We start from the raw sequence: 25,694 nt of genomic DNA, 5'->3' as shown, positions 1-25,694 counted from the left end.
CCACCAGAAGGTTGAGGAGCTCCATGAAATAAGCCTGGAAGTAGCTAACCGAGCATAGAGCTGACTCGCAACGTGACAATCCCAGGAGGTGGAGGGGAAAGGGGAATGCATTCTCACCAGCACTCACCAGCGAGTGATTTCGGAAGGCACTCTGTACCAGCTGCTCTGGCACACAACCCAGGGGAATCTTGTTTCTCAGCACTCTCTCAATTTGCTTCCTACTCTTGGGGTGCGTAGTGTGGATTAGCAGCAGAACTATCAGGTCCAGAACCTTTCACAGAGGAAATAATCACTAATCAGAAAACCATGATGCAGTGGAACAGAAAATGTCTTATGTCTGTTTCCTGTCCGCGAGCAGTGTCTTCCTCAATTCTGGGCCGCCCTGCTCTCTCTGCAGCTCATGGAGGCAGATATGCATTTTGGCATCACATAATGCGGCCATGCCCTCTCTGCTCCGACTTGCTGTCCAACGCACTCATCCTGAGCTCTAGCAGTTGTATAGTATTGCTAACAATCGTCCAGACACAATGAAATAACGACATACACTGGACCAAGGAAAGCTTTAAATCTTAGACAGGCACTGTCCTAAGGTAACAATCCTACTTAACACCCAACCTGTGACTCATGAGCCATTCCGGGTTGGTAGAATTGTTGTAAACCCTACTAGCATTAAGAAATCTTCCGTTCTGCAGCCTGGCGTCTCCCATGAGTCCGGGAAGTAAGAAGCAGCGAACAGATTCAGGAAGGGTTACGAAACAAAAGTTCAGCAGGAATGAAATACCTGCCTTTTTGTGAGCTCATTACAAATCCTGCAGCTCCATCCTGCCAAAAGAGGCTGGTGCTGAAGCCAGAAGATCCACCCTGTACTACTTAGTGAAGGAGCGAGACCAAGTGGCCAAACTGAGCAAATTGCCAAACTGAATCCACTTGCTCATTCCACTCACGGGGCTGATAAGGATCTCGTGGAGTACATCTTAATCCTTTCAGGGACAATAACCATGGATGATTTGTAGGCTTCCACTAAACATCGTCTAACCCAGTGTTTCTCAACCAGTGGTACTAGTACCCTCAGAGGTATTCGAAAGAAGTCTGGGAGTACGTCAACAACTGAAATTTGGAGAAAACTGAATTTTTGTGTTAAGTTTTACAGCGCTTTATTATTTTTGAACTTTTTACACCCAAAAATTTCATTGCCTGCCCAGCTACGATTAAGTTGTTTAAACAAATGTGTTGTAATGGTAGAAAACAATTGTGCTGCAATGGTAGAAAACAATTGTGCGTGTCTGAAAACTGGGGGTACTTTTTTTTGTTTTTTTTTAAAGGAGTACTTTATAAAAAAAGGTTGAGGAACACTGATCTAATCTACCTACCGATGGCGGAACTGGAAGCTCTGAGTCCCTGGCATTTTGGGTGGAAGGATACAGAGGGCCTGCGTGTTTGAAAGAGATATTGTCAATGCTCTGCCGACACCTAAGGCTGCCTTGTCTTCTCAATTGGATTATAACAGAGTGGCTGGCCCATTAAATGAAACCAAACTCCGAACTCCTTTCCAGTCCAGGAGTCCCAGTGGGCCAGTTAAGAGACCTCGCTAGAAAGAGAGCTGGGGAAGCCAGGCGGAGCAGAAGGTGACAGCTGCCAGAGAGGGAAGGTGCTTTTTGGTGGAGGGCTAAAAGCAGGTGAGCAGCAAGAGAGGTTTGCTAGTTGGTGCCCCCAAGCCAAAGAGAGAACCAGAGGGCAGAAGCCTGCAGGCTTCAAGCCAAAGAGCCAGAGCAAAGGTCCAGAGAGGGCTGAACGTAGGGGAGTGGTTTCCCACTGACTTCACCTCACCAAAGAGCTGCCCCCAGCCCACAGAAGGCCAGGGACTGAGGCATGCTCCCAGCATCTGTGTGTCTCCTTAGAGGCACCACTGCACGATTCCCAAAGGACTGTCGCTGGCTTGCTATTGTGCTGATTAACCTGTCTGTGGTTGAAGAGAACCATTCCTCTAGGAAATGGGAAACTCTGCTCCCTGCTTCACTCCCAGGAGAATGCCTGGGTGATCTGTGTCAGAAAGTGGATGATAGGGGTGCTGAGGTCCCTCTGGTTTTCCCTTGGTCCAGAAAACTTCCTTGTTTGGGACCAGTCAGGTCCCCAGGGTGCTGGACTAGGGAGGGCCAACTGTATAATTCAGAGCAACCCTGGTTAAAACCCTGGAGAGAACAAATGCCTGGAGACCCACAAGATCTCTCCTGATCTCTATTGCAAAGCCTCTGGTCCTGCTGCTGTGGAGGAAGGAAGTGCCCTTGCCAGTGTGTCCATGAGAGAAGTCATAACACAGAGCAGCCACAGCAGAAAGTCAAGAGCAGCGTTACCTTGTGGTCAGACGCAGAGCCAGCGTTCTCAATAGCCTGGGGAGGAAAGAAAGGGACAGTTACAAGAGTGTGAGATACTAACGCACACCCACACATCCTGCACCACGGAAAGGACCAGACTGGCCAGCCAGCTACCAAAAGGAACAGTGCATCTGTCCATTTCTCTTCCCTGCACGCCCACCGATCCTGGGCAGCGGACTGCATTCAATACCATAGACTCTGGAGGCCGCTCCTAGAGCTCTCAATAAAAGCTACTCCCCTCACCTCCCTCGTACATTTTTCCAGAGCAAGAATCATGTTTTTATTGAGGAACAGAACAAGTCCCTTAAATAGACTCAACTTCTAGCCACCACTCCATGGACACTGTGATCCAGTGGGGGGAGGGAGGTGTCAGATGGGTGGCTACACTATTGAGGGAAAAAGACTGCTAGAGAAACAGAACATTCAAACTGCCAGTTAAGCCGAATGCTCCTCACTGTCTCAAAGAGCGCCTAACGCTCTGGTATGGCTGGGTGCAGCAGGCAGAGACGGGAAAGGCACCTGAGCTGGCAGCACAGTATATTTTCCTCAGACTTCTGTGACTCCTCGGTTTCCCTCATTCCTGCACAGACCTGGAATAACATCTCTGCCTGCATCTGAACACATCACGTCACAGCTCTTTCCCTCTACTCCTACATCCTCCCACCTGAATAATGTGCAAAGTTGCAGCTTGCCTGAGGACACTCCAGCAACTTCTGCCTTTGAGAAAGCAGCGGGGATCCTGAGTAATAGACAAAGAACTGGGAGGAAGAAAGCAAGTCCAGCCCCTGCCTGTCATTCCAAATGGAACTCGGCCCCCCGGGCAGGATCAGTCACTGCTGGGCAAGTCAACAGCAATAGCAAGCCTCAGAGTTACTGAGCTAACAGCAAAAGCATTTCCCACACTTCACAGACGAGGAGACTGAGGCCCAGAATGGCTAAAGCTCAAATTTACAAAATAGTGCTCGTGTGAACACACAGCGTTGGGCTTCCCCCGTGCCGGGGGTCCTCGCTCTGTGCGGCTAACTCAGGCCTGAGAGCACCGTGCAATCTGTAGCTGCACAGTGCAAAGCATGGATAGCACTGAAAACGGTTCGTTCCACTGCCTGCACGGATCAAAGCGCAACACTCGGTAGTTCTGAGAACAGCATTTGCAAGTGACTAAAGTTGCAGTTAATGTTCTAATTACATTAAAAACCGCAGACACTCTGGAAAACACTGTCTGACCTTAATCCACGCTTCAGAAATGCCTTTCTGAAATCGCACCGCCAACTTGACCACATCAAAAAGGAGCTTGACACAGTTCTGGCTACTGCTCACTTGGCTGGTGGAGGAACTGCAAACAACCAGAGAGGGACAGAATTGCTCTGCTGTTACCTGGGCCTTGTTGTGAGAAGTAACGGTCACCTCAGCACTCCGAGGAGCAGCTGCAGCACCACCCACTGGAAGGCAAGCGATAGCCAGGATGCTGGCAGGACAGTGCCAGCCTGGGATCGTGCGGTGACAGGAGAATGGGGACAGTGGTGCAAATGCCAGCCTGGGGGGTGAAGGATGAAATCGCGGCGGCACAAGCCGGAATGGGTGTGCCAGCACAGCTGCTACAGGGTGGCATGGCTGGAAGAGATCCTGCTGTGCGACAGACCGTGGAGAGTGCCATCCAGACAAGATATGGCAGCAGACCCGGGGTTGCAGTGATGCTGGCTGGAAGGGACACAGGCCGAAGCACCGATCATGCCAGAGGAGATAGCACCCTGGGCAAACGATGCTCGTGCAGATGCAATGCAAATACCTTGTTTGTGGCTGGCTTTTGAGTTTGTTCTGGGAAGACAGTGTCTGAGGAGGTAACACACATGACGACAGATCCAAGTTCTCACGAAGGGTAGAAATCACCTGCAGAGCACATTCATAACAGATAGGGACATTGCTAGAGCACTTGTACAAGTCAAGGTCACATCTGAGGGACAGAGGAGAAAGGTGGAGGAACAATACAGACAAAATTCTGTAGGATCCCCACTGATAATATTACAGCATGTAACAAGATATATGGGCTGTGACGCTGTACCCCCCATTCATCATAGTAGTATGATTGTGACATGGTTACAACCAGGAGTCGCCGAGCAGGGGCGAGCCCAGCTCGCCTGCCGCATGGTTCTGCACATGTGCAGGTCGCTCCGCGCCGGCTCTTCCGGGGTGTAATCTACTCGCCACGGGCGAGTAGATTACACTATTTGTCGAGCCCTGGTGACATACTTACAATGGCTTGTGTACAAAGTGTGGCATGTCAGGGGTTGTTGGAAAAGTTATAATTTGCTGAATACGATTATCCTATTTTTGTGCAAGTAGCATTTTTATGTCTGGAGTCATGAATATTGATGGTGTATCTGTATTTCAAATGTGGCTGCACCCGGGTGACACCCACTAGGCAAGATGCTTCCAGCCTAGACAGCTGATTGTAAAGGGCCTATTTGAGGGAAGGGGCCCTTAGGGCAAACAGTAGGCCTTAGGAGCTTATCCCGCACCAAGTAAGCCTTCCTGGGAATGGCTGCTATGGCTCAGCCAGGCATGCAAGGGCCTGTGACCAGACTACAGCACTAAACTCCACTTTGATGCCAGTACTTTCCACAAACTGGGCTGGGAATTTAGCTTGAAACAAAGGGTTCCCGCTGTATGGGGACACTGTCTAAGGTGGGCGTGACATCACGATTTTTCGTCACTCCACCACAACTCACACCCTGAAAGAAATTCGGGAAGACAAAGGACTTGGAACAGGGAACAAGAAGCCAAGCCCCAAGGCAGATGCAGCTTGCTTGTATCCTCAATCAGAGTGAGAGATTGCTCATTCAAACCCCCTCTGTTTAGCATATTAGGCTCTGTTGGGATAGGTAACAATTAACGGGTCTGGGATAGTGGTGAGGGGTCCAGCCACAACAAGCATTGCCCTTTTAGCAGATTTTGCCCCTTTGTCCTTGCCATCTAGAAAGATCGTTAGACTGAACAGTGTCTTGTTTTGACTTCTCACTTGCTCTGTAAAAATATTTTCAGGGACAGAGCTCTTTCCCCCGCCCTGCGAGCTGCTGATCAAGACAGTGTGTAATGCTGATTCAACTAAAAACCAGTAAACAACAAACAGGGATGGGTATCACCTGCTCATTAATATTCATTGTATGGGAGTTAACATTACTAAATGAGGGTATGTCTACACTACAAAGTTAATTCGAACTAACAGACGTTAGTTCGAATTAACTTTAATAGGCGCTACACATACAAACCACTAGTTGGAACTTAATTCGAACTAGCGGAGCGCTTAATTCGAACTAGGTAAACCTCATTGCACGAGGACTAACGCCTAGTTCGAATTAAGTAGTTCGAATTAAGGGCTGTGTAGCCACTTAATTCAAACTAGTAGGAGGCTAGCCCTCCCCAGCTTGCCCTGGTGGCCACTCTGGGCACCACCAGGGAGACTTGTCTGCCCCCCTCCCGGCCCCGGAGCCCTTAAAGAGGCACGGTCTGGCTATGGTGCCCATGCCAGGTGCAAGCCTGCCAGCACCCAGCCAGCAGACCCTGCAAGGCACGAACCAGCCACTCGCTGCCACCCAGCCACCCGCCTCTTCCCGGGACCAGGCTGGCAGCTACCAGGAGCCTGCCAGGGGTCGCAAGAGGCGGGCGCCCCCCTGGTCTAGTGCAGACATCGTGGACCTCATCCACGTCCGCCGCACTAGGCACAGGAAAGTGGCCGTCTAGGGCAGGATAGCTGCCAGCCTGGCCACCCAGGAGCAGGTTTGCATGAAAATCAAGGTTGTCCAGTGAGACCCCTGACCCTGAGCCTAGAACATAAAAACATAAGAACGACCGTACTGGGTCAGACCAAAGGTCCATCTAGCCCAGTAGCATGTCTGCCGACAGCGGCCAACACTAGGTAACCTGAAGGGGATGGACCGAAGACAATGACCAAGCCATTTGTCTCGTGCCATCCATCTCCAGCCTTCCACAAACAGAGGCCAGGGACACCATTTCTACCTCTTGGCTAATAGCACTCCATGGACCCAACCTCCATGACTTTATCTAACTTCTCTTTAAACTCTTTTATAGTTCTAGCCTTCACAGCCTTCTTTGGCAAGGAGTTCCACAGTTGACTATGCGCTGTGTGAAGAAGAACTTTCGCTTATTAGTTTTAAACCTGCTACCCATTAATTTCATTTGGTGTCCTCTAGTCCTTCTATTATGGGCACTAATGAAGAACTTTTCTTCATGCACCCTCTCCACACCACTCATGCTTTTATAGACCTCTATCATATCCCCCCTCAGTCTCCTCTTTTCTAAGCTGAGAAGTCCCAGTCTCTTTAGCCTCTCTTCATATGGGACCTGTTCCAAACCCCTGATCATTTTAGTTGCCCTCCCCTCTCCCACCCTCACTCTTCCCCTCTCCCACCTCCTTTTCCTAGTCTCCCCGAGTTTTGTTGAATAAAGAGAGTTTCTATTTTTGAACACACGTGTCCTTTATTTTGTACATCAGGAAGGGGGGCTAGGGAGGGGTAAGTGGAAGGAGGTGAGGGAGGAATGGGGTACGAGCCCCCGATGGGGAGGACTGGGGTGGCTCTGCGGGCTCCTTGGGGTGGAAGCTCTCCTGCAGCCCCCCGATTGACCCCCCCCCCGGATGGCAGCCTGCAGCAAGTGCAGCTGGGCTGATGGCCGAGTGCTGTGATGTGCCGAGTGTGGGCATTCAGGGCACTCCAAGCCAGGACTGCTTTGCTGTCCCTCATCGAGTTAGACAAGCGAGCGGGGAACCCGAGAACTGTCTGTCCGGGATGGGGGTCGGGTCTTTTTAAGCACAGCCCTTGGCTAGCCTGAGACAGCAGCTCCACACTCTAAGTCCTAATCTGATGCCCTGCCGGCACTGCTTCCGGCCATCCTTAACCTCAGTTCAGGGTCCACTCAATGTGGACATGCCAGTTCGAATTAGCAAAATGCTAATTCGAACTAGTTTTTAGGTCTAGATGCACTAGTTCGAATAACTTAGTTCGAATTAACTAATTCGAATTAAGTTAGTTCGAATTAGTGCTGTAGTGTAGACATACCCTAAGGTTTTAAGGAAAGTAGCGAAAGACGTGTGAATTAACATACTAAAATGGATAAAAGGGTGTAACCGTGCCAAATTGTTGCCACTCAGAACGATGTGTTGGGGGTCCAAGGTAAACGTGCATGGGCAATAAAGCAGTTCATTAACCCCTCCACTCCTGGGTCACCTGTTTCTTCTCTAACAGGCTTAACTTGTGTTTTTGTTTATTTGCTAGGCAGTCTGCTTTGATCTGTTTGCTATCACTTATAATTACTTACAATCTATCTTTCTGTGGTAAATAAACTTGTTTTATGTTGTATCTTAACCATGCATTGAGTGAAATGTACGGGAAAATCTCCGCATGGTGAACAAAAACTACTGCACATCTTCCCCACATTGGTGGGGGAAGGGAATTAGTGATCTTGCATCATACAGATCCCTGGGAAGTGCAAGGCCATATAATTCTGGGTTTACACTCCAGCAGGAGTATAAAACTGGGAAGTTGGACATTGCCCATTTGAGTGGCTTGGGTAAAACACTCAGGTAACTCAGCTGGGTGTGTGGCACCACCTGCAGTTGTGTTGGGTGATGACAGGGCCAGGAGAGCAGTGTGAGAGAAGTCATGCTAGCTGAACTGTTAGGGGGTACGATGGTTCCAATGGCGCCCAGATTACATCCCAGGGACAACAGCCCATCAGAATGGTCCTTTGAAAAGGGGAACTGGGGGACTGAGAGGGAACAGAGTTCCGGTTGCCCTGTTTCAAACCATCTAAACCAAATGATGATCTGGGTGATAGCAGGGGCAGACATGGGGGAAATGGCCTCAGCCAGGGACTGTTTCTTTCAGAGTCCAGAGCTAAGAGACTTGCAGTGTAGGGTGGAGCAAGACTTCCCTCTCAATCAGTTACCCAACCAATCAAGACAAAACCCATGGTGGAACTGCTCAAAAATGTCCCGTTCTCACCACAAAGGGGGGAAATAGAGAGGGACTATTTGACGGGGCCATCAGCCATGGGAGGGAAAGGGGTGAGCCGTAGTCACTTTCCCTTCCCTGGCTGTAGAAGAGGGATGGGAAACAACTCTCCTGAGCAGCTCTGGAGGGAAAGATTTTTGCTGTCAAGGTTTTGCCTCAGGTAATTTTCTTGTGAAAGACTTTTGCAGCCAGCTGAGCTGGAGCTGGACCAGGGAATGCAGGGCAGTAAGTCCACCACACTGGAATGTCACAAACTCATCACTTTCTGCAGAATGTAAAAATCGTAACAAGAAAGGGGCTTGAGCAATAGGACGGGATCCCAGCCCTCATGCATGAGGCAAAAGTGAATCAGACCTGGGGGTCAGAAATCAATTCCTCGTGAGCAGGGCTTGTCAAACTGCAGTGAGCCCCGCTCACCAGCCGCGCTGTCCGGCTCTGCGCATGCAGATCGCCCGAACCTGGCTCTTCCGGGTTGTAATCTACTTGCCACGGGTGAGTAGATTGCATTATTTGTCGAGCCCTGCTCGTGAGGGATAGTACCTAGCCATGTACCGTGTCACTCAAGTATTTTCACCTTCTCCTGAAGAATCAGGCATTGGCCTCTGCCCAGCTAGCCCTGCACGACATTGCCCAGATGGTTACACCAGCATGGTGCTCCCAAGAATGGTCATTTGTGCTTCTCCTCTCGGAGACAGAGTAAGTACTGTACCTCCACTGCCGCCACGGCTTCGATGTCATGGAGAATGAACTTGATTACTACAGGCAAATCTTCCAGTTTTACAGCAGGCACGATGCTCATAGCCGACTGTCGCACCTAAAGGGAAGAGCGATATTGCGACATCTGTACGACTGGAGGGCCAGGGAGGCATAGGGTTTATGACAGAACACTAGCCACCCTTTGGGACCATGCAATCAGGAATGGGGAACCGTTTTTCTACCAGGGGACACTGACCTCCCCAAAAAAATTAGTCAGGGTCCCCACACAGCCCCATGGGCAGGGATGAGGGATGGAGGCTTGGGCTGGGGCCAGAAATGAGGAGTGTGGGGTGGAGTTCCAGGCTGGGGTAGAGGGCTGAGGCGCAAGCACCGACTGGGGGTACGGGCTCTGAGGTGAGGCTTTGGACAAGGGGTTTGAGGGCAGGAGGCAGCTCCTGGCTGGAGCCAAGGGGTTTGGAGTGCAAGGGGGGCTCAGGACTGGGGTGGGGTTGAGGGGATGCCAGCTCTAGTTGGGCATGCAGACTGGGATGGGACAAGGGGCTGGGGTCCGGGAGGCGGCTTGGGATGGTACGGGAGGCTCTGGGAGGGTATTTTGGAGCAGGGTGGGAGTGCGGAATCTGGCAGGGAGTTAGGGTGTGGGATAGCGTTGTACTAGGGACAAAAGGTTGGCATTTGGAGAGGGTTTGGCGTGAGGGCTCCGGCTGGGCAGCGTTTACTTCAGGCAGCTCCCCGTCAGCAGTGCTGCAGAGCTAAGACAGGCTCCTTGCCTGCCTGTCTTTGCTCTAGGCTGTTCCTGAAGCAGCCCTGCAGGCAGCACCTCCACAGCTCCCATTGGTCACAGAACCCAGCCAATGGGAGCTGCAGAGACAGCCCTAGGTGCAGGGGCAGCATGTGGAACTTCCCTGATTGCCCCTCCACCTACGGGCCGCAGGGACATGCCTCAGGACAGCCCCAGCCCAACAGCTGGAAAAGGCTGGGAGTGCTTAGTTCAGAGGAGACATGGGGGAGCGATACCATCTTCAGACCCATTTGTTATTTTGTAAGTTGAGTGCTCCTATTTACCATTTCGCATAATACAAGATCAAGGGGGCAGTCAATGAGATTGCAGGGCAACAAATTTAAGATGGACTTTTTCTAATCTATCTGTGGAACTCAGTGTCACAATATCATCACTAAGGCAAAAGTTTAATAATCATCCGAGAGTTAGAAATTTACACGCATAATGAGAACATCTATTTACAGCAGACAGGTTAAAACAAGAAGGGGAATGCGCCCGTATGTTTTGGGACATAAACAGTAGCTAGCGGAGGGTTAGCGTGGCGCATTCTCTGTCAACACATCATTTCATTCCAGCCATAGAAACTTCATACAAGTCACCCTCAGGTCACTGACTTGCTCTCAAGTTGGCTCTCCGTTGACTCAGCACACTGCTTTCTCTCAAGAACAATTTTACATAAGAGGCTTACAGAGTCGCATGGCATTTCTGCCACCTTTCCCACTCTGGCTGGCACAGAATGACTTTACAATCTCAAAGGAGCCGGTTGAAATGGTCAAAGCAGCTCTAATATTTAGGCTTCTGTTTCGGAGAGAATCTCTTACCTCAGCCAAAAGTCCTGCATCAAGCTCCAAACTGGAGAGGGCATCCAGGATCGGAACAGTTAGGCGAGGGTCCCGTTTTAACAGCTGGCTGAGACGCAAGAAAAAGAATGCAGACAAATAAATAATGAGTTTTTATTTAGCAGAATTATGCAATTCGAAAACATCAGCAGTTTCTCCACGCATGCCAGAATCTCTGCAACAGGGACAAATAGACACCAGACGCCAGCGGTTCAGAATACGGACTTGGAGCTGCTTGGAGGAGAGCCTGCTACTGCATAGGTGATTGCAAAATGGGGACGCTCATAGACACACAGGCTGGAGACAACAGGTCTGCTGAGAACACATGACCAGACCCAGTTTGAGCTCACAGCACCCCCAGCATCAAAGCACATGGACAGGTAGGACTGACCCAAGTGGGGTTTGCATTCATGGGCACAGGGAGTCTGGGCATGTGTCTAGCCAGGCCTGGGGGTGCTCTATCGGGGCAAGGGAGTCGTGTAACTCCTGCCAGAGAGCCTAACCTGGGTCTAGTCCTGGCTTTCCTCAGACAGAATAAATGCTGCTCCATTGTTAACCACGGTGCTCGATCTAGGGGGCTAACTCTGACCCCACAGAAGGGAGAACAGAGATGTGTGTCTGAGCCCTGGAAACCCTTCCCCAATGCTGACAAGGTTAGACATATACTCAGGCCCTACAACAAAATGGATGTCCTATACCAAAATGGAAAGTGCAAAACAAAGAGCAGTTCACACGTGGATCAAGATCTCTCTCACTTCTGGAGCACTGTGCGGCTGGGAGCAAAGCACACATGTGCAGACAGGGTCAAGAGACAGCAGGAGTGTCAGCCTTACCTAACCTCTCTGGCCACTTCACTTTGCTGGGAATCCTCCAGGATCTCGGGCAAGCTGGTGATAATATCATGCTGGATTGGTGCCGGAGAAATGCTAACCATCTGCATTAATTTCATGACAAGATCCTGCAGGCGAGGAAACAGTTGGGATATGACAATGGCATCACCACCACCAAAAGCCCAGCACATTTTCACAGCAATGATGACAATGTCTAGTCCCTTTAGTCCCTAGATTGGGGTGGGCAAAATACAGCCTTTGGGCCACAGACCTTTTAATTCAGCCATTAAGCTCCTGCCAGGAGTGGGGTCGGGTGGCCTGGCTCAGTGTGTACAGCAGGATGTCCTTCCTCCAGCTCCTACTCGTTGAAGCAGCCAGAGGTGCTTACCTCAAGCAGCTCCCAGAACCGCAGGAGCTGAGGGCTGCACCTGCACAGACAGGGCAGCACACCGAGCTGCCTCTCCAGGCCTCTATGTAGGAGTCAGAACTGGAAGGGGGGATGCCACTGCTTCTGGGAGCTCACCCCCCCTCCAATTTTGCGAGCATTCAGAGCCTGTCATACGATTTCCAACTTGAGATGTGACCCGCAGGCCAAAAAGTTTGTCCATCCCTACCCTAGCTCCTCCTATGGGCCTTTGCTGTTGTAGGCACACTTGCTCTTCCACTTCAACATGAACATGAACATTTCTACTTGTTGTTTTCAACATTCCTGTCAGCCCACATATTAAGCCCTAAGGTTCATAATAGTCATTGTCATAAATGGGCTGACTACAGTATTTTAAAAGGACTGTATGTTTCCGTAGGTCTTCACAAAGCTTTGGTTGCTTGACCCTCCAGTGCCCGTGAGTAATGTATGCGCTTGCTGTCCCCTAGAAGCAAAATGGTCATCCCATCCCCTCGGAGGACTTTCAAAGACCTGAATGGAGAAAACACGTTGCTGAGTGCACCATTGGTACTTACCTTGCTGTCAAGTATTCTGTCAAGCCATTTAAACTGATTGACAATAAGCCGGGGGAAATTGGTCCCAAAGGTGCCCACCCTGAAACATCAGCACAAGAAGAGTACAGATCAGATGGTTAGAAAAGCCAACGCTGACACAAGGCAGAACAGCTGTCCATTTTAATCCAGCTTCATCACTGCCGTGATACATGGTACCCCACCATTGTGCTAGACCAGTATTTCTTAAACTATGTTCCGCGGAACACTGGTGTTCTGTGAATAACTCGCAGGTGTGCCGCCACCTCGTCTTTGTTTTTGTCTTTTTTTTTTTTGGTCTGACAACAATTTATTTTTGAAGAAAATTTTCATAGGTGTTCCGCATAAAAAAGTATTATTGTTTGGTGTTCCATGGTCTCAAAAAGTTTAAGAAACACTGTGCTAGACTTTGAAATAGCAGCATTCAGCAGAGGAAAGGGGGGCAGAGAGGAATACTAGCAATGCTGTGGTGGTGACCATGGACTGAATGCAAGCATGCAAGGCAAATTCAGCTAGACAGAGAACTATCATGTATGGGCCAAAATAAAGGGCAACGGAAGAAAAAAGTGCAACTGTGCAAAATGCAAAAGGTGAGGTTTTGGACCAGTTCTCACTGCAGCAGGGCCTCTCCCTGTTACCTCTCAGTTAAGGCATTTCCTTCTGAATATTTGTCAAGACAATGCAGATTAGCAGGACCCCATGGTTTCATTTACAACCACTCCAGATTTCAGTACAAGGCAGGGACCTCACTTCACACACCCCATCGGGGGCATTCCCCGTCTTCAGGCTTGTCCTCTACTATGTGCTATCCAATTATCTTGAGCTATGAACACTGTGTAGTACATTGTACTCGCTCTCCTTCAGATACAGTGTTTTCCCAGATATGTAAATAGGGCCATATGGGTTAAACTGTAGTCATTGCTTAAAACCAAACACCTGGGATCACACTCATAGAATCATAGAATAATAGGACTGGAAGGGACCTCGAGAGGTCATCGAGTCCAGCCCCCCGCCCTCAAGGCAGGATCAAGCTCCGTCTACACCATCCCTGACAGATGTCTATCTAACCTGTTCTTAAATATCTCCAGAGAGGGAGATTCCACCACCTCCCTTGGCAATTTATTCCAATATTTGACCACCCTGACAGTTAGGAATTTTTTCCTAATGTCCAATCTAAACCTCCCCTGCTTCACTTTAAGCCCATTACTCCTTGTCCTGTCCTCAGAAACCAAGAGGAACAAATTTTCGCCTTCCTCCTTGTGACACCCTTTTAGATATTTGAAAACCGCTATCATGTCCCCCCTTAATCTTCTTTTTTCCAAAATAACAAGCCCAGTTCATGAAGCCTGGCTTCATAGGTCATGTTCTCTAAACCTTTAATCATTCTTGTCGCTCATCTCTGTACCCTTTCCAATTTCTCCACATCTTTCTTGACAAGGTTTCAGTTGGGGTCAGACAGAAGGTATCAGGGCACTCACGTGTCAAAAAAGAACTCAGGGAGCTTCTCCAGTAAGAGTGTTATAACAGCAGGCTACAACAGAAAAGAAGTATTATGCTGATGCTTTTTCTTTTTTAGACCGTGCTAGTGCTCAGAGACCCCATTCCGCCCTGGGCCCACTGCCCTAGGCACTACATGCACACAGAGTCTTTGGGACCCAAAAGCGCAGGTAAGAAAGTTTGCTCATTGGAATTCTCTTAAGAGCCCAGACAGAACACACTGCTTCCTCCTCGCGCTGCAAGGGAACTGGCTACCACAGAGGGAGCCTGCCCCACTTACAAAATTGTACCACGGATGGTACAGCATGAGCACCCTCCTGAAGTCTAGGAAGCGCCAGAGGGATTTTATCGCCTTGGGTGGTCTGGCTCCACAAAGTCCTTACTCAAGGCTGTTACTTGATGACACGATTGATCTATTCTTGGAGACACATTTTGCTAGAACACGTAGTTAAGGGATTTAACAACTATTACATGGGCATGAGTTACTGTACATGTTAGTACTAAATAAAGACTGAGGGGTGCACCTGCAAGCACCTGGCTAGGTTTGGGGCATTGGACAGATAATATTCCCAAGGGTTCCTTCCAGAAGTGTCTGTCAGGCGCAGCTTGTTTACAGCTCTCACAAAGATAATCCCTTGAAGGTCTGTGAGACTTTCAAACCCGTGACAATGGGAGCCATCGAAATACCTTGAGAGGAGACTTTTTTTTTTTTAAACACAGAAACCTTCCCTGCTTCTCCAGTGGGACAGACACACATCCCTATAAAACACCATAAATTCCTCCCACGCAGTTGCACAGATGGATTCTCACCAGGCCCAGCCCCAATTCCCCAGCCTGGAGTGACAGGGCCCAAGACAGAAACAACAATTGTTCAGCAGGTCCCCAGATTGGAAAGCGAAGGCTGAAGCCTGGAACATGCAGGTTGGGACAGTCCTGTATGTCCTTATCAATTCTCTTCCCTTGCCTTTCTCCACCAATTCTTTTCCCTATCCTCACCCTTCACTCCTCTGACCTTCCTCTTTAAACCAGTAGAGCTGTGTTCTAAAGCTCCGGCCTGGAACAGCAGGGGAGCTCGTCTGGACGGAGGAGCATCAGCAGATCTGTGCATGGTACTTGTCTGCTGGGTGACCAGCTCCACCCTTCCCTACTTTCATAAGCATTAAATGTCCCCAGAACAGACACAACTGGACAGAAGAACGTCAGTGAGCTTACCTGTAAGGTATCAATTCCAAGAAGTAGTTTAATAAGGCTTTCACTGTACGAATGAACCAAATTTCTGCCAAGAAAAGAAAAGGATCACCCTGATTGTTCTTGTTAAGGACCCGCGTGATGCGAGCATGCTGCTTTCGTCCAGCAGAGATTAAAAAGGACATCTGCAGCGAAAGCACTGTCCGTTCCCTCAGGCCAAGAGGGGAGCTGGTCAGGGTGCCGGTGGTGTGTGTGGACACTGTCGGACTCTGGACTGTGCTGTGCGTGGCCATGGGGCACTAGCTGCACAGCAAATAGAACTCTGCATTTCCAGGCCTTCTACAGCAGAGTCCTTTTCAAAGTGTAGGTAGGCACTAGACTGGAGCAGGCCTGCAGGCCCTTTAAATCTATCCTCAAGCACCCGCCAGGGAGCAAGGCTGGGAGCTTGCCCTGCTCCAGTGCTCCAGCAAGGGCGGGGGGGTTGAGGGTTTGCCTTGCCCAGGCAAGGCTCCACACGCTGCCCACCACACCAAGCACCAGCGCTGCAGCTCCCACTGGCTGGGAATGGCGGCTAGTGTCAGCTGCAGGAGCAGCACCTGCGGACGGGGAAACACACAGAGCTTCCAGGATGTTTCAGATAAGCACCACCTAATATCCTGTGCCCAACCCCCGCCTTTCCCATGTCACCTCCTTCTTCCGCCCTGATCACCCTCCAAACCCTTCAATCCCAGTCCAGCACACGCTCCTGCACCCCAAACTCCTCATCCCCACTCCAGAGTCTGCCCCCCCTTTGCACCCCAGATTGAGCCCTGATCCCCCGTCAGCTCCACATCAGCCCAGAGCACTCTCCTGTACCCCAAACCCCTCATCGCTAGCCCAAACCCAGGCAGAGCATTTGCCCCCTTGCGCCCCAATCGCCTATCCTAGCTGAGAGCCCTCCAAATCCCTTGATCTCAGCCCGAAGCACCCTCTTGCACCCGAAACTCCTCATTTCTGTCTCCACCCTAGAACCTGCACCCCCAGCCAGACCCCTCACGCCCTTCTCCACCCCAACCCAAAGCAAAGCAAACACTTCTGCAGACACTATTTAAGCAGATGATCTCTGCCAGTCCTGTGGATTTCTGTCAAACTCTGAAGCTTGCTTTCCTCTGTGTTACCCCAGCGGCTAACTCCCCAGTCTGCTCTGACCACGGTGCCTGGAGTATAAGGGAGGGCCAAGGAGAGGTGCTGTACTACCTCCAGAAGTCATTGCTTGTGGCCCAAGTCGCCAGCTAGACAGCTAGCACACCCGATGATGCTGCACCTTTCACATACAGTTATGTAAGCATCTGCCTCTGTCTAGCTCTTCCTTTGCATGAGGGATGGGTCCTGGCATTGAGCATAAATTCAGGAAAACCCACAAGAACGAAGAAAGGGCTAGAAACGACACCTTACAATGGTAAACTCCAGGAGCTCAGCCTATTAGGCTTAATAAAGAGAAAGTTAAGGGATCAATGTTCCTCATTTTTTACATGCATGTGCAGAATGAGGTGCTTGTGTGGTGGGGAGGGCAAGGGATTGAGAGGGGCCCACAGCTGGGGAAGAGGGTTGCAGTGTGGGGCCAGGGTTAGGGCCAAGGATGCAAGGTTCAGAGTACGGGAGAGCACTCAGCACTGGGGCATAGAGCTGGGCTGCAGGGCACAAGGATCTGGCTGAGGAAGTGGGATTTGGGGTGCAGACTGCCCAGGGACTGACACAGGGAGAGAGGACTTCCCCCAGCCTTCTCTCCGTGCTGCAGCCACGGAGCCAGGCGAGGGCGTCTCTTCCCCGGCTGCAGCAACCCCAGCCAAGACAAGGGGAAAGGCAGCTCTCCCTGCCACAGTCCTGCACACCCCAAGCGCCTCAGCCACCCCCATTCTCCACCTCCCCATACTCCCCTCTTGGCCTCTGTGGCTATGTGCCTGTATGGCTCTGCTCATCAGTGTGCAGCCTGATGGGCTGCTGTGTGGCCACGAAGGCACACACCGTAGCGGGAACACGGGTGACTTGATCTCATTCTGTAAGTACCAGCATGGCTTACAAATATTGGAGAGCAAATATTCTCAGTCTAGCAAAGTACAATGCAATCCAGTGGCTGGAAGTTAAACTAGACATTTTCAAACTGGAGAATACTACCCATGCTAATCATTATCCATTGGAGCCAATTACCAAGGGTCGTGGTGAATTCTCCATCACCGGCAATTTTTCAATCAAGGCTGGATGCTCTTCTAAAATACCTACGCAAGGAGCTGTTGTGGGCAGGTCCTGGCCTGGGTTACAGAGGAATGAGGACTTGGAATCCCTGGCTGTCCAGATTAGGCACTATGGATGTGATTCCCTGCCTGTGCACACCTACTTGTGCTAACGCTCATTCAGCTAGTGGAAGTACAAATAGCAGTAGTGGAAGGGCAGCAGGGGCCTGGCTTAGCCATGCCGAGTACAACTCTGCCTGGAACTGGTGGGTACATACTTGGCTATCCTGTACCTCTACTCCCACTACCCTTGCTATTTATGCTGACACTAGCTCAGTGAGAGCTAGCGCAAGTCTGCATTCACGAGAGGGGGCCCAAACTCCTATCTTATAGTGAAGACAGAGCTTTTAAAAATCTATGACAATACCTATGGCTGCAGACTTAACAGAATAAATCCTTCTCCTCACAACCAATTCTGCATTATTCAAGCACGGACTAGCTCCTGGGGGGTGAGGAGAAAGAAATGCCTTTTCTCTGACCTTGTACCCTCGCCTCGCACTGGAGCACAAGGTAGAAGGCAGTTCCTGAACTGGTCTCTGTCCTTAATGTGAGACTCCAAACCACTGACAAACTCCTGTACAACCTGCAGGGGGAAAAAAGAGAAGTCAGCCATTGACCGAGTAGGAACCCTGATCACCTGGGATGAAGGGTAAGGGGACCTCAGTGCTAAGGTAGCCAAGGGGCACCTAACTGGGCAGCAGGCTACAGGCAGAGATAAACTGGAGAGGAAGCACACTATGGGCATCTTAGTGATACAGCATAAACCCAATTTGACAGACTAATCGGGGACTAAGGAGTTCATGAAATCAAGAAAGCGGTTAAAACCCAACACCTCAAAATTGCTGCATGTCTGGCACAGTGTGGTGTACCGCATCACTTTCTGCTTGGCCTTTAAGCCACTGAAAAGCTTAAAGCTTATTTACAAAGCGATGAAGGCCTCAGAATGTGAAGAGATGTTGCCTTGTCCTTCCTCAGGAAAAAAAGCATAATGAAAGTGACCTTATCTGGAAAGACGGCTCATAGAACTGGTTGTTTGTGAGACCGGTGTTCGTAAATTCAAGGTTCTGCCCTACTCTAATCGAAACAGCCTGCTAATGAGATGCTAGATCCTCTACAAAAGCACTCTAGGGTGACAGCTTCGAACTCCCCTCACGTGCTTGTGACTCCAAGGGCTGCATCCCAGCTGGGAGCAAGTGCCCAGTGCAGCAAACAACACGTCTAAAACCAGTTGCAACGTGGAACCAAGCGGGCGCAGGAGTTTCACATCTGGCCTTGCTGTCAGGGGTGTGGACATTGGAAGAGAGGAGGGGGAGGGAGAAGGCTGGCAATAGGAACATATTCACACAAGGGGGCCACTCCGTTGCTGGCAGCGCCCAGGTCAATTACTTACACAACAGCAAACTGACAATTTCCCATTCAAAAGTGAAGCCTGCCCTGCTCCCCCGCCATGTGCCTTTGTCTCTTGCCCCCTTTGGATTTCGGTTCTCTCCACCCACCAGTGCATGCCCGAAGAGGGTGCCGAGCAGGGCAGAGCAGTGGTCACGAACAGAGACAAACGGGCAGTGTTTTCTCCCGGAATTGCGGAAGGCCGCTTTGGCAGCATGTAAGCTGGGCGAGGTTTGACAGATGCAAGGGCAGACTGCCTCCAATCGGCCGGTTAGTGGCTGGTGAGTCAAACATGAGAGTTCAATAAAATGCAGCGCCAGGCCACGAGGGGTGATGGGAGCCAAGAAGAGAAGGGAAAAAGAGGAGCACGGTTTGGGGGAGTAGTGAGAGGGGACGGAAAGGCATCGGAGAAGAGCAGGCCCAAGAACAAGCAGCAGTATTATAACTATTTGTTCTCAGTGGGGCCCTCGGGGGCGGGGGCAAGCAAAAGGTCACATGCCCCCCCCCTTGTGAGAAGAAGGGAGACACAAGGGGCCAGCAGATGGTGCAAAGCCGGGGGGCGGTGTGTGAAAGAGGAGACCCGGGATGGAGGGGGGTTGTGCCAGGCCTTACACCTCCTAGAGAAGGCCCTCTCCTAGGCTAGAGGTGGCGTGAGAAGGCAGTCCCCTGTGGTTCTCAGGAAGTTGGCAGAAGAGGGTGGAGCCATTTGGGACACTACTGGAATTGACTACATTTGCATGCCTCTTTTTCCTGACACACACTGCACTGCCATTTTGCAGCAGCAATTAGCCCATGTTAACATCCTGTTAGCACAGGGAGTGGCCACTCAGCCAGGTAGTGCACAGGTTTTAAACACTGGCTTCTCCTGAAATATGCGGTGTCTGCTACGTACATGCGGGTAGAAAGGGTGCTTCCTCAGGATCTGGCAGAGCCTCTTCCGGAAGGTTGCTTGATCCACAGCTAAGGAGAAAGTCAGGAGTAAATCGATCGGGGCATACATTTTAGTCAGCCAAACGTCACAGTATTTCAGCAACAAATACACATTGCTGTGCAAATTACAAGCAGCTATCCACTGGCGTTTACAAGTTCACTTCATCTAGAGTGCCCAGGTAAAGCCGGAGAGATACCAACACTCACATTCCCTCCATCATGGCAAAACCGAAGTGGATCTGGTTAAATGTAGAGAATAACCAAAGTGCAACCTCCCCAACTCTGCAGTCAGCACAGAGAACACATTCAAGTCTGCCAGGCCATTCAAGAACACAAACCGGGAAACTAAGCAGCAGAGTTTTCCTTGTGTCCTTATGAATAGCATGATTAATCACCTTCCCCTCCAGCTCAAACCCCTAGCGCCTATACTACTGAAACAGACCACTTAGCCCAAAAGATGCGACAGCAGTCCTCCAGCGATCTCCCACTGCTTTGTCCCCAAAAGCACACCCTGCGTTTCTAGGGTTTCAGACACTCTAAGGAGAAGCAGCATCTCTCTCCCAGAACCTCACTTGTGTTTGGCCAGTAGACATGCAGCCTGCAGAGCTCCAGACACGCAGTGCTGAATGAGAAATGTGAATTGGGATCCCCACGTGGCCATAAAGCTTGGTCCAGAACAGCAGCAAAGTGGCTGATTGAAAATAATCCAGCCACTTCCCCGGAACTGCTGGCAGCTATGCATGAGCGGGAGGATTTCCATCTAAAGCTCTCTTACTTCAGTGCTCCTGCCTTTGCAGCTAAACCCTGTAACATTTACAAGTAAAAGCCCTACTTCACCTACTTCTGTACTGGGTTAATAAGGAAATCAAAGAAAAGGTCAGGGCAAACTTCCAGAGCCTTATCTCATTCCATCCACATCCGTATCCATACCCATATAATCTTCCAGCATTCTCCCAGCATGGCACATGCAAGTATATCGGAGTGGAAGCCTGTGTGTAATGCATTGATCAGTGTGCAGCAAATCAGGCAAGCAAGGGTTTACTCACTGAGCAATGGAGATAAAAATAAAGATCGAACAGCTGCCTAATTCACTGTGCATTCTTCAGCTTGCATACCGCGTAAGACAGAAACTATGTAATACAACAGTACACACGAGGACAGAGTTAGGGTTGACTTTAACTTTGGCACTTCCTAAGTTGAATGCTTTATTCTGCCACCCTAAACTTTTAATGTTGCTTTCTGGATAGCTATATACATCCACACACAGAGCACACAGTAAATGCTAAATCCATACCTATGTCATTCTGTCTCTCCCCAGCATTCAGAGTAATTCCTGCTGTTCTGAGGAGCTGTACAAAGACACTATCATTCACCACTGCTCCATCTTGGGCAGAGGTCTTTTCGTGGCAAGAGGTTCGAGACTTCTTTGTTTCTGAGAAAGCAAGGCTTGTTATTGTAGGATTAACAGTTACAGTAATGAGAGGCCATACCTCAAGATACTCTATGAAGAGAAGCATTGCCTTTGAGGGTCAGATGAATGCTCTAGGCACTCTGCTGCTGCCTCTGACAGTGGTCAATAGCAAACACTTAGGAAAAAGTTATAAAGCACCTAGGTGTGCATTACCATGGTGAGGGCCCTACTTACTTCACAGCCATGCAAAATGCATCACAGACCATGAAATCTGGCCTTTTGGGTGCTTCTACCCTTTGCTATACACAGATTTCATGGGGAAAGACCAGTGTTTCTCAAATTGGGGGTCCTGACCCAAAAGGGAGTCGCGGGGGAACACATGGTTATTTTAGGGGTGTCACCGTATTGCCACCCCTTACTTCTGCACTGCCTTCGGAGCTGAGCGACTGAAAAGCGGTGGTTGCAATGCTGGCCAGGTAGTTGGCTCTGAAGGCAGCACCCCGCCAGCAGCAGAAGTAATAGTGGCAATGCCATACCCATGTCACCCTTACTTCTGTGCTGCTGCTTTCAGCGCTGGGCACCCAGAGAGTGGCAGCTGCTAAGGTGCCTGCTCTGCCAGCAGCAGTGCAGAAATAAAGGTGTCCATACCACGCCATCCTTACTTCTATGCTGCTGCTGGCAGTAGCGCTGTCCTCCCAGCCAGCAGTCACCGCTCTGAGGGTATGTCTATATTGCATTGCTCCTTCAAGAGAGGAATGCAAATACAGACAAACGAAATTGCAAATGAAGCGCAGATTTGAATTTCCTGAGCTTCATTTGCATAATCACGTTATGGCGCTCTTTCAAAAAAGCCCTATTTCGAAAGTGAAACCACGGTCTAGATGCGATTATTTCGAAAATGGCAGGCTGTTGGGATCTTTCGAAAGAGGAATGTAATGTAGACATACCCTGAGTCACCAGTTTTGAAGGCAGAGCCTCTGGCAATAGCCGCGCAGAAAGGCGGCAGTGCCAATATCCCCCTACAATACCTTTGCAACCCTCACACAGCTCCTTTTCGGGTCAGGACCCCTAAAATTACAAAAACATGAAATGTGAAATTTAAATATATGAAATAATGAAATGTACCATTTAAAAAACCCTATGACCATGAAATTGACCAAAATGGACCATGAATTTGATGGGGCCCTAACAGTAGCAGCAGAGTTAGATTTCTTACTGGCCCCAGCTGTTGAGCTGTTCATGCGCTAAAGCATCTGGTTTAACACCAACATTTTCTTTAAAGCCACTATCACCATTAACAAATGATTGGCTGAAGGTTTCTCTGCATGTCTGTCTGTGATGCAATCACTTTTGACCATACATCCAAACAATTCCAACTCATCAGTGCTTATTAATTTGGGGGAGAATCAAGAGAGGCAGAATGGGGGACATGTGAAACACCTGTTGATTCTTTAGCACCTCTGCAATTGTCCTGTCAGCAAAACAATACCCTCTCTCAGTTCTGCCTGTCCTCCCAACAGAAAATAACAGTGGCACCCTGCAGGACTTGTGTAAGCTGGAAAGCTCGTCTCTCTCACCTACAGAAATTGGTCCAATAGAAAGCATTACCTCATCTACCTTGACTCCCAGAGAGAAAGAAGAGTAGTTGGGGAAGGGGGAATGAAGAGGGACATGAACACATCCCCTGGCATTGGGGAGGAGAATGAGGGATGCTGGAAGAGAGAGGGGGATTCCCCCCATGCTAGTGGCTTTGGGTAAGAGGAACATGGCAAAAGAGAGTAAAAAGGGCTCACACCAAGGTTGTGACATGAGGGGAAGGAGAAAAGGGGAGCACAGAACTCCTGCCACAGAGAAGAGACATGAATGACCCTGGAATGAGGGGACATGGAGAATACAGAACTCCTGCTGTGAGGGAGAATGGGAGATCCTGGTATGGTGGGAAAGACAAACTGGGGGACATGGGGGAAAAGGAGTGTACACAGAGACTAGCATGAGGGGGGAGAACATGAGACTCTTGAATGGAGAAACAGGGGCCGCACAAAGCCCTTGGGATGAGGGGGAAAGTGGAAACAGGAGGAGGGAGAATGGGGCACACAGAATTCCTGGTGGGGAGAGATTGGTGGATCCTTGTATGGCGGAAGGAGAACTAAAGGTACACACAGCACCCCTGCCATGAAGGGAAAAATAGAGGACCCAGGAATGGGGAGTAGGGATGTAAAATCCCATTTGATAGTTTAACCGAGTAAACATAATGCCTGTGAGCTGTTGCCATCTACCAAAGGAATTTCACTTCCAGTAGAAAAGCACTTGCTACGTACGTGGTAACTCTGCAATCACACTGTCCACATGAGCATCAGATTTCGACAATTTTCGTTTTGAAACCATGGCAACAATCTTTGTTGTATCCTACAGTAATATTAAAAAAAAAACAATTAGCAACTAGGCAAAGGAGATCCATTTTTACTTTAGCATTTGTAAACAAATGTAAAGTGAATAGAGAAGAGGCTATACTGAAGGAAAGTGCTCCAGGAATGCAGACTGCCCATTCAAAGGAAACGAGAGGTCTGATTAACCATTATTATTCTTTGCACAAACACCTCTTCACTACAGACTGAGGTTAGGGCATGCCAATAAATCCATGGCATGTTACTTTTTCTAAAATGCAGTTTATTTTGTGTAAAGGGAAGTATATAAAAAAGCAACCAAGCCAAGAAACATTTTTGAACGTATTTGACCTATCGGTGCCACAAATACACTTAGGCTGCGTCTACACTGGGCCACTTATTCCGGAAAAATCAGCCGCTTTTCCGGAATAAGCTGCGAGCTGTCTACACTGGCCCTTGAATTTCCGGAAAAGCAACGATGCTCTACTGTACAAAATCAGCCGCTATTCCGGAAAAACTATTCTGCTCCCGCTCGGGCATAAGTCCTATTCCAGAACACTGTTCCGGAAAAGGGCCAGTGTAGACAGCCCAGTAGTCTTTTCCGAAAAAGCGCGTCTACATTGGCCACAGATGCTTTTCCGGAAAAAGGGCTTTTCCATAAAAGCAGCCTGACAATGTAGACACTCCTTTTCCGGAAAAACTGAAAACGGAATAGTATTCCGTTTTAAGCATTTCCGGAAATTCATGCCAGTTTAGACACAGCCCTATTGTAGGTACTAATGTAGCTATCAGAATGTGCAGTTGAGTCTATTTTGGTTTAAGCTCTACAGGACTGACATAGGCAGTGAATATACAAGTTACATCACTGCTGACTCTGTGACATCAGTTTTTCCAACAGGAACTGACCTGCTGCAAGGTCTGGGGGGGATCAAAAACACATTTTGAGGTCTATCGTTGGTTTTACAACTTTCTTTGTTCTCCAAATCCAGAGCTAATTTAGCTCAGACTTGCCCCAAAAGGTCTTCCTGAGTCAGAGATGAGGCCTGGGAACCAAGCTTAGGCACTGCTTGCAGAGAGCGCGGTACAAAAGCTGCCGGGGTGACAGATGGTTTCATAACCATGACAGATAGCGCGCACAGTGGCATCAGCAGGCCCGGAGCATGTCCCACCCATCATGTCCCCCAAAACAGCTGCACACAGCCCGGCACCCGGTAAGCAGTCCTGACCCTCCACAGCTCTGAGTCCAAGGGAGGGGCATCCCGCCAGACACACCCCATTACAAAGGAAACATGGGGACACCACCCTGTCAGACACACCCCGTTATCGCAGACACCACTCCACCGGGGACACCCCATTATCACGGAGACATGGGGACACCACCCATTACCACGAAGACATGGGGACACCACCCCATCAGACACACCCCATTACCACGAAGACATGGGGACACCACCCCACCTGACAAACCCTATTACCGCAGAGACATGGGGACACCACCCATTACCACGAAGACATGGGGACACCACCCCACCAGGCACACCCCGTTGCCACGGAGACATGGGGACACCGCCCCGCCAGGCACACCCCGTTGCCACGGAGACATGGGGACACCGCCCCGCCAGGCACACCCCGTTGCCACGGAGACATGGGGACACCGCCCCGCCAGGCACACCCCGTTGCCACGGAGACATGGGGACACCGCCCCGCCAGGCACACCCCGTTACCACAGAGACATGGGGACACCGCCCCGCCAGGCACACCCCGTTGCCACGGAGACATGGGGACACCACCCCACCAGGCACACCCCGTTGCCACGGAGACATGGGGACACCACCCCACCAGGCACACCCCGTTGCCACAGAGACATGGGGACACCACCCCACCAGGCACACCCCGTTGCCACAGAGACATGGGGACACCACCCCACCAGGCACACCCCGTTGCCACGGAGACATGGGGACACCACCCCACCAGGCACACCCCGTTGCCACAGAGACATGGGGACACCACCCCACCAGGCACACCCCGTTGCCACGGAGACATGGGGACACCACCCCACCAGGCACACCCCGTTGCCACGGAGACATGGGG

At 50.1% G+C, this 25,694-nt stretch overlaps 1 protein-coding gene across 3 annotated transcripts in view; it reads right to left on the bottom strand.

Moving 5' to 3' along the window:
• Positions 1-25,694, bottom strand: part of FANCD2 (FA complementation group D2) — a 93,796-nt gene that overhangs the window by 43,361 nt on the left and 24,741 nt on the right. For all 3 annotated transcript variants that reach the window (XM_075939570.2, XM_075939567.2, XM_075939565.2), the window contains exons 2-15: positions 23,538-23,625; positions 21,103-21,240; positions 19,771-19,838; positions 17,972-18,075; positions 15,247-15,310; positions 14,016-14,068; positions 12,523-12,601; positions 11,566-11,690; positions 10,715-10,802; positions 9,108-9,212; positions 4,159-4,259; positions 3,597-3,705; positions 2,352-2,387; positions 128-271 (exon numbers count right to left, since the gene is read on the bottom strand). In XM_075939570.2, the coding sequence (XP_075795685.1) occupies positions 128-271; positions 2,352-2,387; positions 3,597-3,705; positions 4,159-4,259; positions 9,108-9,212; positions 10,715-10,802; positions 11,566-11,690; positions 12,523-12,601; positions 14,016-14,068; positions 15,247-15,310; positions 17,972-18,075; positions 19,771-19,838; positions 21,103-21,240; positions 23,538-23,604 (1,281 nt within the window). In that variant the 5' untranslated portion in view covers positions 23,605-23,625. The remainder of the gene's footprint in view (positions 1-127; positions 272-2,351; positions 2,388-3,596; positions 3,706-4,158; positions 4,260-9,107; positions 9,213-10,714; positions 10,803-11,565; positions 11,691-12,522; positions 12,602-14,015; positions 14,069-15,246; positions 15,311-17,971; positions 18,076-19,770; positions 19,839-21,102; positions 21,241-23,537; positions 23,626-25,694) is intronic.

The sequence above is a fragment of the Pelodiscus sinensis genome, chromosome 11 (genome assembly GCF_052426305.1).
Source record: "Pelodiscus sinensis isolate ZL-2025 chromosome 11, ASM5242630v1, whole genome shotgun sequence".
Classification (NCBI taxonomy): domain Eukaryota; kingdom Metazoa; phylum Chordata; order Testudines; family Trionychidae; genus Pelodiscus; species Pelodiscus sinensis.
This window is presented reverse-complemented; position numbering and strand designations above follow the sequence as displayed.